This window comes from Parasteatoda tepidariorum, chromosome 4 (genome assembly GCF_982258835.1).
Source record: "Parasteatoda tepidariorum strain Cologne lab strain chromosome 4, Ptep-v5.0, whole genome shotgun sequence".
In the NCBI taxonomy this organism is placed as follows: domain Eukaryota; kingdom Metazoa; phylum Arthropoda; class Arachnida; order Araneae; family Theridiidae; genus Parasteatoda; species Parasteatoda tepidariorum.
Window position 1 is genome coordinate 115,362,640 of NC_141758.1, and position 18,635 is coordinate 115,381,274.

At 30.3% G+C, this 18,635-nt stretch overlaps 1 protein-coding gene across 2 annotated transcripts in view; it reads left to right on the top strand.

Moving 5' to 3' along the window:
• Positions 1–18,635, top strand: part of LOC147812587 (disco-interacting protein 2 homolog C-like) — a 76,837-nt gene that overhangs the window by 19,583 nt on the left and 38,619 nt on the right. For both annotated transcript variants that reach the window (XM_087161940.1, XM_087161941.1), the window contains exons 5-8: positions 3,580–3,658; positions 5,653–5,820; positions 6,674–6,846; positions 16,865–16,913. In XM_087161940.1, coding sequence (XP_087018066.1) covers positions 3,580–3,658; positions 5,653–5,820; positions 6,674–6,757 — 331 coding nt within the window. In that variant the 3' untranslated portion in view covers positions 6,758–6,846; positions 16,865–16,913. The remainder of the gene's footprint in view (positions 1–3,579; positions 3,659–5,652; positions 5,821–6,673; positions 6,847–16,864; positions 16,914–18,635) is intronic.

Genomic DNA, 18,635 nt, shown 5'->3' on the forward strand with positions numbered 1-18,635 from the left:
ATTTATCCTTCTCTTTATTTAGTTTAACACTATTTTTTGAAACTCTTGCTCCAAGAAAAATAAAGCTACAGTATCAGTGCCTTAAATTCTATACTCCATGTTATACATTCTCCGGTTAGTCCGACTTTTGTGCCTTTATTGAATTATTTTTTCCACTGCAAGCGATATTGAAAAAGTCAGTTAATTTGTTTTTCAATAACAATTAATAATTCTGCACATAGCCTGATGTTTATTTTAGAAGCCTACTGTTTTGTAGGAAAATAGCTCTCTAGTTTGTTTTTCAGATAAAAATTGTGTTTTTGTCGAACGTCTGGAGTATGCATAGTTTCTAAGCTCAATTTTATTTTTTATTTTATAACCGTCGTTGAACAGCCGACTCAATTTTATAGGTTTACGACGACTAATTTTCAGCTCCTTAGCCTTGTAATTTTGAACCCAATCCAGAAGACAAGGGAACTTCTGGATCGAGTATTGGGAGAAATTTGCCTTCGTTGAGGACTTTTTGATGGAGCTAACCCGCATTTGCGTTTCAGGAACAGGAAGACCACGAGAACCTCCCACGGTTAGCCTGACGGCAAGGGGACTCTAACTCATGATCCGTCTACCACTGAGGATATTTCACGTCAGCACTGTGATCGGTGCAAGCCGGATGTGGAGTTCGTATCGACTGGGATCCAAACCCGGTACTCCTCATTGGAAGGCGAACGATCTATCCCCTGAGCCATCGCGGCTCTCTAAGCTCAATTTAAAGCGTAAGTCAGTGCACCGGTATAGCAGCCATCATCTTGATGCATCGGAGCTCTGATTAAGCAGCCAACATGAAAAGACGCACACCATGTAACGATATAAGGGTTTAACTTTTATTTTTTCCGTTTTTATTGTACTTTTTAACGGAACATTTCAGATAACCAATTGGTCTGTTGTGAATTTTTTAATGTATATTAATATATATACCTGATAGCATGGGTATATATGCTATGGTGGACAATTTTAAACTTGACAAATAATAAAAAATGACATTTTTGAAATATCGTTGAAAAGTAGTAATAACTGCTTAAAAGTCATTTAGATTTACGATAACACCAGAAAAAACTCGTGAAAAGGCTATTATTTAAAATCACTTGGAAAAGCGTAGAAATAACTATTTGAAAAAGTCCTTCATATTAACGATAAAGCTGTCCCATGCAGCATCAACCTTTTTCTGTACAAGTATGAAACTTGCCTGTGAATTATATCCATCAAGACATATAGCTTTTTACCTTGATCCTTACTGTGGTTTAGGTTTTACCTTATGGTGTTTGAATAGATAACTTCTTAACTTTACTCACATCAATTAAATTAGTAAAGTTTTTTTTTCCTCTTAAATAGTTTAAATCATTTCCGATTTTTTTACATGTGTTATACAAGCAAAAGGAGGATTTATATTGAATTTTGTAAGTCGAGGCATTTAAAAAAATATATCTGACATCAGAATAGTGAATAAAATCCGTTCAATTAAGAGAAGATTATAAAATAAAATTTTAAATTATGTTTTTAATTTAGTCAATGAATGAATGAGGTTTTCATTTAATCCTTGTCTTGTTAACTTTATTTATAAAGTCTTCTACTTGAAACATATAACAGCATGAAGTATTATACATTTCTATTGAAGTTTCTGAGAATTAAATAACAAAATCTGCAAAAGCAATTATTTTTAAAAACCAGCTCCTGATATTTTCATTTTGCAAAAAAAAAAAAAAAAAAAAAAAAAAATTCTGGTAAAAATAAAAAAGTTTTTTTGAGAGTTAATTCTCTTACTTTAATTTATGTAGTAATTATTCGGAAAATTAAGTTGTTTCAGTCTAATATTTTCAATGTAAGGCTCTTGATTATCATTTTTGAGTCTCTTTACAAGTGTTGCTTCCTTAAAGCCTCTCCATAAGTTAAATAATTTTCTTTGACTTTCACACTAATAATGTTTTAGAAAGTCTATTTCTATCACTATTATATTACTCTTATATTTAGTGCTTTTTTTCTACTGTGTTATTATGCAGATGATCAACATTTTGTTATTGTCATATTATTAAATATATTAAAGGATGCAATGCATAATAAACATTTTAAAATTATCATCTATTTTTGTATTTTCTGCTAAAAATATATTGCAATTCTTAGAAATTAAAATTTTCATAACATAAAAATTGCATATAGTCGCTATAGCTGTGATCTCCATAGCGATGGAAAATTCATTTAGTGGGAAATTGTTAACAATTTATTCTTATGATACAAAGATTTTAATAACTTTTCAACCTTTAGGCTTGATAAATGCGAAAGAAATTCTTTTACTATCTTATGATTGGTTGCATTCTTTTCTCTCCATATACATACACAAAAACATTTTGGTTTTAATATTTTTGTTGAAATTTTTTGTTTAATCTCTGAAATTCAAAGATCAGATCAACAGTGATAGCAAAATAAATATATAAATAAACTGTTTACACATGCGTTGACATGAAGGAAATATTTTTAAAAAAAATTAATACAACATTTCCTCCAAATTGACTAAAATTATTTTATCAAAATTATTATAATTTGTGTCTAAGATTATTTTTAAAACTTTTTGCCAGAAGTACTTCTTAAATTAAATGTGTTATAAGAAAAGAGTTTTAATTATTATCTTAAAGTTCTCAATACTTTTTCATGAAGCTTTGTACTTAAAGGTATCCTTTTTTTTTATTGTTGACTCAAAATAATCAAGTTTCGAATATCAAAAACTAAAGAAATTTTGTCTTTATTATTCTGTTCTTGCTGCAGTGGTGTAAAAAACTTTTGCATTTATAGTTGTCATGACCTTGCCAAGATTTTCATTCATATATTTTTTTGCCGGCACTATTACAAAAATGGCACATTTTGTTTTGTTGATACTTGAACTTTGGTGTTGGAGTGTGTTTTCCCAACCAAAGTTTTTTTATGCTCAAAAGAAATGACAACAAATTTAGTAATTACAACTGGACTGTTTTGTGCTTCTACAGAAACTGTAAGTAAGCTTTATAAAAGCTAAATACTGATATTTTGTTTTTAATAAAAATGGAATTGATGCGTATTTATTGATAGGACTGAACTCTTTAAGAAAAAGTATGCTAAAACATTTTTGATATGCTACGAGAGAAAGAAAATTACTCTTAAATTAAAAAAGAATCATTTATTGATGAATTTAACTTTCTCTTATATTTCTTCTATATTTGATATGCAAATTTTAAGGTTGAAGTAATTTTTAAATGCATTTTAGAAATTGTTGATAATTATATTTAAATAAAATGAAAATATTTAATGAAAATTTAAATATTTTTATTGTAAGAAGCCATCACTGCATGTATTGCTAATTTCTTTCGCATTAAGACATATATTTTTTTACTTTAGTGTTTATTCAGGTCACCATACCATTTTAATCCCACCATCTGAAGTTGAAATTAATCCTACCCTTTGGTTGTCAACAATTAGGCAATACAAAGGTTATAATTCATTCTATATAATAATAAAAATAAGTAAAATTTTGTTATTTTTTTAATAATTTCTAATTTGTTCTTTTTTTTATTTTAGAGTTCGTGATACATTCTGTTCCTATGGCATTATGGAACTTTACACAAGAGGCTTAGGATCATCTATCAGCCAATTGAAGGTAATGCAATAGCCTATATTTTCACTTACAAAATTTCTCGGCCATTTGTGTGTGGGCTTACCCATTTAAAGGGTTTTCAAACACATTCCGATCATAATGTATTCTTTATCCTTTGATTCTATTTTTAAGGGAAATTTTTTGTTACAGTGACCATTAGGATAGAAACTAAGCTTGTTTTAAAAAATTCATTTAGTATCATTTTGCCTTGTACACTTTTTTAATTTTTTTATAGACTCCATGCACCCTCCTATACTCAGAACTATTGCCTTGTACCAAAGAATATTTTGAAACATTTATTGTTCTTTACAGGATGATATAGTTTATAATGCTTAGGTTTTAGATTTAAAATTTATATCATAGCAATGTTTGATCTATTTCTGGCGAGATTCTATTCTAGAAACTTAAGTACCTCCTTTCGGCAAACTGTACTGACAGGTTGATCCAGATAAAACTAAATTTAAAAATTCCACAGTTATTTGTTTTATTCTCCTTCTTTGAAAATACATGATGATTTTTTAAAAGCTATTTATACATTTTGCTCTGTTAAGCAAATTTTTTTTTTAGTATAATATGTTTCACAACTTAATAAGACCAAAAAAAGCTTGTTTCGGTGATAAAATGTTTAATTTTGTACTATATATGTCTTTATCTAAACAATGTGCTCTAAAGCACAAATAATCTTCATAAAAAGACATACCATATTTCTAATTGTATAATTATGAAACTTCCTTAGAGTGTACAATCAAACTGAAAGAAAGAAACACAGAGATGCAAGTGAAACTTATAAACAAGTTACAAAAAAGGGGGAAAAAGTGACTGGGCTACAAGCTTTAACTGATTAATCAAATAAAAGAATAATAAAAAGTGTGCCGTTGGTGGGGTGAAAGCTATCTATGGAATTCTAGAAGGAAAATTTTGATAAATTCTAATTTTTAATTTCATGACTTTCTTTATAATATTCTATTCTTTCCAAACATTTGAAAATCAATTTTCTTATGATTTCTACATTTTAATATTCAATTTATTTTAATATTTTTAATATTTCCGCTACTGCACCTGTTTCTTATGTCCTTTCTTTTGCTTGATTAACTTCTTCAAGTTTGAATATTTTCAGTTTATATGTTTTTACAATTATAAAACATATTAGTCTATTAAGAAATGGGTACTAGTTCAAGACTGTTTTAATCTTATAAATAATGCTATGATTTCTTAACTTTTTCAGACATTCTCATTCACTTTTGGATTCTTTTCATTTATTAAAACTTTTCCACACATTTTTTTATCCTTTGATAGTGTTTAATAATTTAAAAATACTTGTTTTCTAAGCATTTAACAAATTTTATTATAAGATAAAAAGTGTTATAAATTTCTGTGTTTTTATATTTTAGTGACTTTTTGTTGACTGTCTCATATTTGGGTTGACTTTTGAACTCAGCAATACATTTTTCTATAACTTTAAAATGTTGAGCCTGTTTGTTTGTCAGTTTAATTACTTGCCAAAAGAGTTTTTCTATTGCATTTATTAATTTATTTGGTTTTGATTATATTTTAAAATTTATCCTTTTGAGAAAATGTTAAAATCTTAATTAAATCCTTAATTTCATATATTTATTATCCTGAAATTTTATGAATGTAGAACGCTATAGAGAAATGTCTACAGATTAGCATTCCTATTTTTTGGGTAGTAGGCTAGAAAGCTGAACTTAAATTATACAATTTAAGTAATTTTGTTGTAAATATGTAATAAGTAACTATTTGTAAGTATATGAGTCTATGACTATTTTTGGTAGGAGTAAAGAAATTTTTTTTAACATAATTTAATTATTTTTCACAGAACTGGATAAAATTATTTGCAAATAAAACACTAGAAGTTTAATATTTGTTTTTGTTCTAATATGTTTTATATATTTATATATTGTAAAGCAAATAAAATTTGTATCTTTTTTTAAACTACTCATTTTAATTATTATTATAGTTAGTCTTTTTCGTTGCAGAGAGGAATAAACTTGAGATGCGTTCGAACCTGTGTTGTTGTAGCTGAGGAGAGGCCTAGAGCTGGATTAACAGCCTCATTCTCTAAATTATTTTCTGGTTTAGGCTTATCTCTTAGAGCTGTTAGCACAATCTTTGGATGTCGAGTAAATATTGCCATTTGTTTGCAGGTAAGTAATGTTTTTAAATAATCAGACATGCAATTTTTCTTAGACCCACGGAATTCAGCTTTTTTTCCCCTGATTTTCATAATAAACTTAACAATTCTAAGATTGCAAAAATTTTATATATGTAACAAGGGACATCCACAAGTTTTACTAAAGTGATTGAAGTATCTTTTCTATTCAATATGTTCTTGAATTTTAATGACACTTGAACAATATTTTATAAAAAAAGAAAAACGAAAATTTTCTAATGAATTTTTAGAAGCATAAATGAATACTAGGTCCGAGTACTTATTAACTACTTTTATTGAAATTAAATCTTGGTGTGTTGGATATTTGTTTTAAATATTTGAATTGTTCTTTTATTTAGTTTTTAAAATTATTTAATCCAATTTAGATTTCAATATGCACAGAATTTTCTAAATGATAAACTGAGGGGATATTAACTAACTGAATTTTTTAAAAAAAATGCTCATCTGCATTCATAACAACTGAAAAACTTTAATTAGAAATATTAATCCAAATTCAATTTTCCCTCTTATTGACTATTAGTAAGAAATTATCCTAATAGTGATTTTAATAAGCAATGGCATTTTGAATCAACTAGCAGAAGAATCTTACATTTTGAAGTGAGTTAACTCAATATGTTTAAAAACATTTAATTTGTATTTTATTAAATACAATAATTTCTTTAAATTTTAATTTTCATTATAGTTTCATTCATAATTTTAAAAATCTACTTTTAGTGTTTTGCCAGTTTTTTTCCCAGAAACTGCTGATGCATAGCTGATTGCATGAAATTGACCAAATTTTTACGATATTTTAATTATGTATATAAAAAAAATGTTTTAATTTATAGCGAGCCTCTAGTCCAGACCCAACAGCAGTATATGCTGATAAGAGAGCACTGCGAAATGATAGAGTCACATTAGTTTATATTTGATGGAGTCTGGAAAACTTTTTCCAGGAGTGAAAGTAGTCATTGCCAATCCGGAGACTAAAAGACAATGTGGAGATTCTCACCTAGGAGAGGTATAAACTACATTTTGTATATTTTAAATAAATCTATATTATCAATCATAGCTGCCAACTCTCTCAACTTGCAAAAAATAATTTTAAAAAATTTTTTAATTTTTTGTATTTAAAATCTTTTTATTAAAATATCTAATTTTGTAAAGAATAAAAAATGTTTTTGGCGTTCGAAACTAAAGAATTGGCAAAAGCAATCTAAGCTTTGTTACCACTTGAATGCCTAATGTGATCATATATTTCGCCAAGAAAAAAAATAATGAATACTGATTTTCAATCATCCATATTTAATGAAAATTCGGAAAAAGATGAAATGCTCAAAATTGCAAAATATTTTTAAGAGGAGTTTGATAAATCATTTTTATGTAACGTAAAATCAGTCACCTATTTTAAAATTGTTAAACATTCTGTATTACTGAAATTCTCATTTACCAAAGTTGTGAATATTTTCTTCCTGAATTTCAACTGTAAATTTCACATTACATAAATTCACATTACATAAAATTTCACATTACAAACTTCATATCGTATTTAAATTCGCCGAAAGGATTTTATATCATAGTAGTACCACATTAATTTAGAATTAGAATTATAAATAGTACGTTTTACGACAAGCTGATTTAGTAACCAAATATTTCACATCTTAGTTAAACTTACCAAAAATATTGCATACTACAGTAATACCACATATTTTCAGTTAAAATTATTGCACTTGACTTCAAGCGTTTTTGATACCAAATATTAGCAATAAACTAGCCAAAAAGTTTCTATTCCACAGTAGTACAGCATTATTTTCAATAAAAACTATTGGCTTTGTTGCTTGTACACTTTTCAGTAAGCCTACTTAATAACCAGAAAGTTCATATTTTAGTTAAACTTGCTAAAAGGATTGTGTGCCATAGTAGTACAACATTATTTTTACTTAAAATTATTACTAGAACATTTTATGGTAAATCTATTTAGTAATCGAAAAGTTCATATCGTAGCTAACCTTGCCAAAAGTATTATATACTTCTGTAGAACCAAATTATTTTCAATTAAAATAATTGTTGGCACATTTTGTATTTTTATCTATAAAAGCTGAATGAAATATAATTCCCCATTTTAATTATTTAAGTGGCATGTATTAGATGTTTACTTCACATGCATATGCCATTTCTCAAAAATTACAAGACAAATAATTTCGTAATCTTTTCATTTTATACCTTCCTCCCATTTTATGATGAATTTATAGCATCTGTAAATGAATTTAATGTTTATGTTTTTTAATCAAATTCTACAAAAATGTACATGATTTGTATTTAAATTGAAATGAAGTAAGAGCTTTAATTCGAAGATCAAACGTACATTCGGAAAAATAAATAAATAAATTTAGATTGAACGAATATTTAAATTAATAGATATTAAATTAATATTTAAGTCAATTACTTAACTATTCCACCTTTTCAAAAATATTTAGAGGAGTATGGGAAAAAATTGTCGATTCTGTCATTTCCATTACTTTATGTCTCTAGGAGTTTATCTATGCAATTCTTCCTTGAATTCAAAATTCTGGGAAAGAACAGCTTGCATATGTGCATGTGTAGTTTTAAGTACTAAATAAGTTTATCAATATAAGTTTAGTATTTAAGCAGAATTTACCCTGATATAATTTTGGATTTTGTTTCATATTGTTTTGCATTAAAATATCTAAGTTCCATTTGGCATTCTGGTTATCAAAATTATGTGTTCTGTAGTTATTTATGCTACTGTATTTATTTTGCTATTTTTATTTACATTGTTATTTGAATGTGGCAGAATTCATATATCTACCCTGTAAGAATATATTTTCATGGAATGTACGGAATCAACGATTCTTTTACTCCTCGGGGGGCTGTTGTCCATGTTCTGCCTACTTATAAATGTGTCTGATGGCCCTCTTGGGGAACTATTTTGATTGTTAAAAACTAAGATCATAAGCAGCTATAATAAGGCAAAGCGGCAACTTGCAACAACTGCAGCTTGTGCTTTGCTTTATGTCAAAGTTTTTTTTTTAAAAAAAACGTATAACTAGCTTTTTTTTTCTCTATATATGCATTATTGTAAAATGTGGCTCTGCAATCTATGATGAAATTTAAAATATGGTAGATGCGTACAACCTTCAAATAAAAAAATTAACCTTTTGTACATCATCAAATATTGATCGAACTGTTTTTTGCAGACGGAATAAAATAACCTCGCCTCCACGTCGGCGTTCCCTGGGCAACATTGCGATTAGAAAGAGGCATTATAAGGACCGATTCTTTCACCACAGTGGCTAAGAGGTTATGTAGTAATAGTAATAGTACTTTAATTATATTGCACTAGAGCTGTATAATGGGTCCGGTCTGGGGAACATCCCCGAGTATGATCCGAAGGCATGCAATCACAATTTTGATCCTCTCTGCAGTCCCCCTCTTTGGTAGCTTGACGGTAGAACAGCTTAACGAAGACTGATACAACACACTCTCGGTTCTTTCGTAATTTGATCTCAATTGGTCAACCTCCCTTTCACTGTCGGCAGCCAATAATGCTTGACTTCGGTGATTTACTGGAAACAGTATCTTTACACCGGGCCACTGCAGATAACAGGTTATAATAAAGTGGAAGTTTGATAAGTTTAGTTCAACAAAAGCAACTCAATAAATAAGCTTTTTGATCCAGGGGGGATTTCCAAGCTAAGCTTTTTGATCCAAGTTTAGTTCAACAAAAGCAAATTGATTTAATGGCTCTTAAATTTTATTAAATCTGCTTGAACTTTTGCTAATACTGAAGGAAATGTACATTTGAATATTGACGATCGTTTTTCTATGAGATAGCTATTGATTTTAATGTAAATACTTTCGGTTTCTGAGGCATTATGAACAATATTCATATAATATATAGTGTGATAAAATTTATAAACAACATTTATTTCAAATGGGCGAATCATTAAATTTTTAATGCCAATCACGTCTGCAAAAAGGCAATTTCAATTTTTCAAATAGTTTTACCTCAGGCATTATAAAAGAAATAAGCCAACATGAGCTGCGATGGCTCAGGGGATAGAGCGTTCGCTTTCTAATGCGGCGAACCGGGTTCGAATTCCAGGTCGATACGAATTGCGCATCCGGTTTGCACCGACCACGGTGCTGATGTGAATTATCCTCGGTGGTAGACGGATCATGGGTTAGTCCCTTTGCCGTCAGGCTAACCGTGGGAAGTTCTCGTGGTCTTCCTCTCCATGTAAAGCAAATGCGAGTTAGCTCCATCAATTAAGAGTTCCCTTGACTTCTGGATTGGTTCCGAAATTACAAGGCTACTGAGTTGAACATTAGTAGTCGTAAACCCAGAAGATTGGGTCGGTTGTTCAACGACGGTTATAAAATATAAAAAAAATAAGCCAACTTTAGAAACAGCTTCTGAAAATAATGTTATGGAGCCAATATATAATTCCCTACAGGTTTATTCGTTTTGAGGGTTCGTATAGAGATTATTACCATCGTATCTATATTAATTTATCAGGTATATTACCATAATATCAGTAGTACCCATTACTATAATTTCAATTAATTAAGCATCGCTAGCCTGATTACAGTTCATGATTGTTGATGATTTTATTCGCCTCCCCAGGAACCGATATGAGTAACACTAATCTAAGAAAAATATCGGCACTTAAGTGATTCGGAGTCCGAAAAAACCTATTATCACACTACTTATATTCGCATCGTACAGTGCCAAAAAAAGGGACCACCCTGAATAACTTTTGTTCTAATGATCAGATCTTCACGTTTTAGAACTCAATCCTAATGGTTCAAAGGGCTGATTTCAAATACGCTAATCAATGAGTGCAGTCGATATTTTAAGTTACGAAATCCGCCACAAATAAGTACTTTCTCTGAATAAACATACCTTTTTTTAGACGGGGTTTCTGACTCTTAAAATATAGGGGGTAGCCGCAATCTGGGAAATATCGTCCCCATAGTTTGGTCAGGAGAGCGATTCAAAGTTTGAACTTCATAATGTTAATTTAGTTTTTTACGTATTTCGTCATATCTCGAGAACTTTTTAAGCGAGTTCATAAATTCTGCACGCAATTGTAAAATTCGTTTATCCACAGAAAATTCCATGCAAAAAAATGCACTTTAATAAATTATTTATTATATTTTTAATAATTTTATTTAATAATAGTAGAAAAATTTTGAATTTTTAAGGTAAGGCATACAATTTTTAACGTCATTTTAAAGTATGTAATTTTATATGGTAAAATACAAAATTTAGGCCAAAACGGTTGAAAAGTTCATATATTTAAAATTCGATATATCAGGAATTATTCAACCGGTTTCGCTTAAATTTTGTATTTTGAACCGCGACGGCTCAGGGGACAGACCGTTCGCCTCCCAACGTAGTGAACTGGGTTCGAATCCCAGTTGATACGAATTCCGCTTCCGGCTTGCACCGACCACAGTGCTGACGTGAAATATCTTCAGTGGTAGACGGATCATAGGTGAGAGTCCCCTTGCCGTCAGGCTAACCGTGGGATGTTCCCGTGGTCTTCCTCAACATGCAACGCAAATGCGGGTTAGCTCCATCATAAAGTTCTCCACGAAGGCAAAATTTCTCCCAATACTCGATCCAGAAGTTCCCTTGTCTTCTAGAACGGGTTCAAAATGACAAGGCTACGGAATTGAACATTAGTAATCGTAAACCCATAAAATTGGGTCGGCTGTTCGACGGTTATAAGAAAAAAAAAACATTTGTCATGAAAAAACATGTGCAACTTTGAAGTTATGTAAAAAAGTGTATACCTTACAATTCAAAATGTTTTAAGCGATTATTACATAAAATAATTACAAATAATAAATATTTATTAAAACTTATTTCTTGCTCAGAGTTATTTTTGGATAAATAAATTTTTAATAGCGTGGAAAAATAGTCTGCATGTACGAATGTAAAATAACAGTCAACATGTTTCAAGCGCTTCAAAAATAGGCGTCCATTTTCAAAACTTGAAAAAATCTTGAAAATGGTGTCTTGAAATTTTCGAAGCACTTGAAACATGTTGACTGTTATTTCATATTTGTATATTTTTGAAACTGATAAAGTTTTCAATCAAATAATATCTTACAGCTTCAATCTCTTGAAATCATTTATTTAAAATTTAATTAGTTTATTTCAAAAAAATAGTGTGAATGTTGAACCATAAAACGCTCATTTAAAAATCATAATGTGATTTGAGGAGATTATCAAGAAGCAAAACATTTGCAACTTGGTTAAGGTTTAAAATTGAACCATATTTCCTTTCAAACTGAACTATAGAATCATGTAAAAATGTTAAGAAGGGCAATAATGTGGTTCAGATTGAAATCAGATTAAGTCTCCAAGCAAATATTGAGGATTATATGGTTTAACAGGTTCCATTTGACAAATTAAGAGCATTAATAAAAATGTTGAATTAAAGTTATGTTATTAGAAATGTACTAAGACATTTCAGGTACTGAACAATTGCATTTACAAGAGAAAATATTGCGATATGTGCACGACGCCATTATCTGAATCTAATATAAAACCATGACAATTTAGATGCCGAATGCATAATGTTAATAACTCATAGATTAATTAAGAAAACAATATTAAGGCTGACGGGTGGGAAAAAATAGATGAAAGGTCAAGGGGTAACTTAAGTCCCTCGTTTATCTATTAAAAAAATACAAATCGATACTTCTCCATTTCGGCTTCCATTTCATTCCGGTGCAAGTGATAAAGTGGCCAATGAAAAGTCACCATGTTTTTGTAAATTCAATTTTCTTCTTTTTTTGGTGATGTCTGTTTAAAAAAGCAGTAAAGGAATGAAAAAAATAGCTGAATTGATTTGCGCCGGTGAAATGGAAAAGTACCCGTGACATAATACGAATTTTTAAACTGTTACTTCTAAATAACTGTATCGCCACTTCGCCACACTTTTCAAATAATGCACATAAAACTAGTTATTTCAATATTTAATGATGTTTATATGTTCGACTATTTACTTTAATAGTTCTTTATGTATAAAGTGCATGTTATGGTAATATATTGGTATTATAATATTTTATTTTATAACAGTCGTCGAACAGCTGGCCCAATTTTTCTGGTTTTTTCGACTAACGTTCAACTCAGTAGCCTTCTAATTTTGAACCCATTCCAGAAGACAAAGAAATTCCTAGATCGAGTATTGGGAGAAATTTGTCTTTGTGGAAGACTATTTTTGATGGAACTAACTCGCATTTGCGTCACATGGAGAGGAAAACACGAAAACCTCCCACGGTTGGCCTGACAGCAAGGGGACTCGCATCCATGATCCGTCTACCACTGAGGATATTTTGCGTCAGCACTGTGGTCGGTGCAAGCCGGATGCAAAATTCGTATCAACCAGCCATTGCTTGGATTCGAAACCGGTTCACCTCTTTGGAAGGCCAACGCTTTATCCCCTGAGCCATCATGGCTCTGGTATCATAATATGTAATAAACTCAAATCAATAGTATAAATAGGTTCTAAGTCTTTTTGATTATTTACTTACTTCTCCGTGTAGGGACCGTAGGAAACCTATTACCCCAGTAGGTGTTTTGCACCGTCCGAAACCACTCCAAAACAGTGACCCCGCAGCCCTTTTGGAAATAGTCATACCTCGTTACCATAGTCACCGCCACAGGTCCAGACGAATGCCTGGGGGAGTTCTTATTTTAGACAAAATATACTTCTTAATGCTTTACTTTACTTAGTGCGTATTTTGAGAGCTAATCGAAAACTTTTTGCACACACCTATTATTCAAACATAATTCCATACAAAAAATATTTTTTATAATTATTTATTTTTTTAATTATTTCTTTTAAATTATTTACGAAATCTACGATTTCTTAATTATATACGAAAATAAATTTCTATACGAATTTTAACATCTTCTTAAAGCAGTTAATTTTTAGTGAAAAAATATAACATTTGGACGAAATCGGTAGTATAGTTCTTGATAAGCAAAACTTTAAATATACGACTTTTTTAAAAAAAATTGATATCTCATAAGGAATTTGACTGATTTCATTAAAATTGAAGTAAAAATTTGTATAACTTACAATTCAAATATTTTTTTAACTGTTAATTGTAAAATAATGATAAATAATCCTTAAAATAAATTTTTTACATGGTTATCCTTGAATCAGCGAATTTTATATGCACTTGCAAACATTTTTAGATTCCCTTAAAATATTCGGGAGATATCGTGAAATAAGCAAAGAGAAAAATTGACATTAAGGGTACCAAACTTTCGACGACTGTCTTGACCTAATTATCGGGACCATATTTTCCAAATTGCCAACTGCATATTTTCCCAACTGCCTTCCCCCATACATTGAAGGCCAGGAATCTGAATCTTATTTCATTTTATAACCGTCGTTGAACAGCTGACCCAATTTTAAGGTCTACGACTACTAATGTTCAACTCCGTAGTCTTGTAATTTTGAACCTAATCCGTTAGATCGCGCATAATCTGACAAACGCTCAAAAAAAGGCTCGTGTCGATTGGTACGAGGAAATGGTGGAAAAATACGTTCAAGGTACATCAAAGGCTGTGTATAACATCTACACAGGTGACGAATCATGGATCTATGCATATGAACCGTAAGCAAAACAGTAATCAACTGTATGGGTCTTCCAAGATGAGGCAAAACCAACAAAAGTTGTTCGAAGAGGAAGCACATCGAAACAAATGATTGCCTGTTTCTTCGGCATTAACGGTCATGTGGCAACAGTGGCGTTAGAGCAACGCAGGACGGTCATTTCTGAATGGTACACGACCATTTGTTTGTCAGAAGTCATCGGAGAAATTCGAAAAAAGCAGAAGAACAGTCGAATCATTCTTCATCATGACAATGAGAGCTCTCACACATCGACTCAAACAAAGGCATTTCTGACGGAGCGAAAGATCGAACTGATGGGTCATCCGCCGTACAGCCCTGATTTGGCACCCAATGATTTCTTCTTATTCCCACACATCAAAAATAAATTACGTGGACAACGATTTTCGATCCCCGAAGAAGCGGTTGATGCATTCAAAACGCATGTTTTGGAGTTACCTCAATCGGACTGGAAAAAGTGCTTTGAAAATTGGTTCAAACGCATGCAAAAGTGTATTGATCATCATGGAGAATATTTTGAAAAACAATAAAACCAATTTCGATCCTACATATTTGTTTTTTCATTACTAGGCCAGAAATATAAATAGCAACCCTCGTATGATTAGACATAAAAGTAAGCTTATACATAATTATCCATTTAAATTTTGCTGCAGAAATATATAATTTATTTAGAATTTCATGTTTTGAAAATATCAAAAATTCGAATTCATAAAGACGTTAATTTTTTGAAATGGGTCATTAATGATTTTACTCAAGAAATTTTCAGGTTTTTTAAGTTGGGCTCACAATCAACCCTGATTTCGCAAGTTTGCATCGCAAGTTCGTTAAAAGACAATTATATTTTACATTGTTGCAGAAAAATTCTGTCACAGACGAATAACTAAGCAAACGTTGTTTTATCAATATATTCTGAGCTAATTACAGTACTTATACTCAAACAATACGTTTAAGCAGAGACATCAACTACTACGTGCGAGCTGCTCATTTTCAATAATGATCACAATTCATAATATTTACTGACTTTATTAGATATATGATCGTTAAATTGATTCCTAAGCTTTGATACACGAGCAAGATTATTAAATACACCGAATGTTTCTACAACATCATCCTTTCTAACAAATCGCAAAATTTTTCTGCTCAAGCTATTTTCTGCAATGAAGTAACGTTTTATGATAAAATTTAAACTTGTTTATAGTTAACAACTTTGGCCATATTTTTCGATAAATTGATTTGCTAACAAAAATTTTTGGTTTGCCCTACAATTCCGTATAAAAGCGAAGGTCAAACTTGCAGTTTCTAAATCATAAACCTGGTAATATTATAACCCTGGTAAATCGGAACCTGTTTATCATTGACTGATTTCTAACAATGAGCTAACGTTTTAAGGAAAATTTTAAAGTTGCGATTTCTGTGTTCAAAATCAGTTAAAAATTGTTTTAGCTATATCTTTTGATTGGTAGTTTTGGGGTAACAGTTTCTTGCAACGGGCTTACATTTTAGGACAAAACTCAATTTTGTGATTTTTAGGTGGAAAAAAAAGAGTTAAATTTTCATTCGGTATTTTTTTTAACATTTTATTTTATTATTGGTTAACGAAAATGTTTGTTGAACTCACGTGGCCTAATGGCATTTTGTATAATCAACTAACGTCTGGTTTCAAAATTCTATTGTGCAGCTACTAGATTGAAAGTTAACTAAAACCTGTTTTGACCTAACGAAAATGTTTGTTTGGCTAACACCCAACGTTTTCTTATGATGGGTTAGTTAACATTTAAAAGCTAAATAAAAACTTGTGTTTGCTAGATCCTTAAGTTGTATGGGCGTTGTATGGTAGGATGACGGGTTGTTAAAATGAGTTCTGTGGTAAAAATTATGAGTTTTTGGGTCAAAAGTTAGCTAAAGCTTGTTTCACAATAGTTATATCTTTGCTTATTTGGATAACTTTGATAGACAGAAGTATGGGTTCGTAGAATGAAAGTTGTTCAGTATTCAAAAGTATTATTTATTTTTCTTTCAAATAAATATTAATTTTTATTTTATTTCATGACGGTCCTGGAACAGCCATCCCAATTGTTTGTGTACGACTACTAATGTTCAACTCCGTAGCCTTGTAATTTTAAACCCAATCCAAAAGACAAGAGAACTGCTGGATTTGCCTTCGTTTAGGACTTTTTAATGGAACTAGCCCGTATTTGCGTTATATGAAGCGGAAAACCACGAAAATCACCCACGGTTATTCTGAATATTATTAATAAATTATACACATAATACATGAATAATGTTGTAAATTAAGCAGTATTGTATTTAATTGTTCCTTTTGTAATGCTGATAAGCGTTGTTTGCATTTTTTAGGACGTGTCTTGACATGAAAAAGAAGAAAAGTATATGCATGATAGTTCTGGTAAGAATTTTAATTACGTTAATTTTCGTGCTGTTCAAATGTGTCGAAAAAGGCTTTGTGGTTTGCTTATTTTTTCTAACAATGGAGTAAGAAGGTTATAAGTAGTGCTGACGTAGGACACTAAAATTCGATCTATTTTTTTGTTGGGTCACGAATTACTACTACATTGAGCTAACATTTGGAAATAGAATTCTGACTAGTGTTCCCTGGGTATAAAAAGTTATGACTTTTTTTGTATTGGTAGAAGAATTAATGCAAATTTTTGCTAAGCTACCAGCTCTAAATATTTTCTAAAAAAAATTTGGCGTTTGAAGGCACACTTCAAATTTGTAGTTTTCAATACGTGCTAAAGAGAGTTTCAATAAACTCCGTGAACTTGAGACACAAAAAAAAATTCGGAACAGTACTCGTCTATAGCTATTCAAATACCGTGGCAGAAGCAAATGTGCAAAATCTGAAAGACAAAAAAATTTTTAGACAATAAATTTTATCAAACCAACGTGGAACTATGATTTCCTGTAGAGCAACTACTTAGGATGAAACATTTTGCTTACTAGGCAAAACGAAAGCTAAAAATTAAAATTTGCCAACAAATCTGTGGTTTATGGGAGGGGAAAGTTTGCGAAAATTTGTTTTAGTCATAATTTTAATGGATTAATAAATTAAATGAAATTTTTTTGCTGATGATGTTCAAAGACAAAGAAGAATAATGTTTGACGAAAGTTTGTTTCAGCCGTTTCCTTTTAATCGATGAAGGTAGAGCCGAAATTGTTTGTTGGGCTTACGAATTTCAACAGTGGTAAGATAGAAATTTGTAAATTGTTATATTAAATGCTTTTGAGATCTTCAATGACAAAATTTGATTAGTAACTTGAGAATTTGTCGTACTAGCGAATTAGTTGTTGCATGCCGTATTTGTTGTATATAACTTTCCCCGAACTTAACACTTTATTTACCAAATTATTACAAAAATTATCAAATGTGTGAGTAACTTTTTTGTCCAATTTATTATTGTTTCTTTTACATCTTTAACAAAAAAAATTTAAAAATTTAATGTTATTTTCTAATTTACATTACATTATAAAATTTAATTTAAGTCAATCATTTAATACCGAAAAATTTTCCGATTTCAAGGACTGACTAAACATTGTAAATGTTTTTTCTCTAATAGCAATAGAATTCTTTTTTCTCTTCTTCATTTCATTGTTGGTGACTCGCCATCGTCTTCGTCACTGGCAAGCAAATAAAACTGGATAAAACAATCAATTGTCAAAAACGTGCCAACCCTGACTAATTATGATATTTTTTTAAAGTGCTTAAAAATATTTTTTGAGTGCTTGCAAGGTGTTTATTTTTTGTTAAAGAATTTGGCCACGCATCATGCAAAAAAAATAACTGGAATATATATTTATAAGTTCAGCCTGTAATCAAGTAACAGGGGGAAAGCAATCTTTAGTTGTTGTTCTTTGTGGTATTCTCTCTATTCAGCTCTTTATTCAAATTAAGTGATGTTTTCAAAAAGTAGTCATCTCTGCTTACTTTTTAAAAGCATAAAGAAATTTTAGTAGTCAAATTTAATTAACATTTTAATTTATAATTTGTTACACGACAAAAGTTAATATCGCTAAGAATAATTGAGTAAAAAATTATTTTTCCCTGTGAAATAAACATCAAGAAATTAAACTGGAAGATAAGTTTAATTAGGAATAATAAAAGATTGAT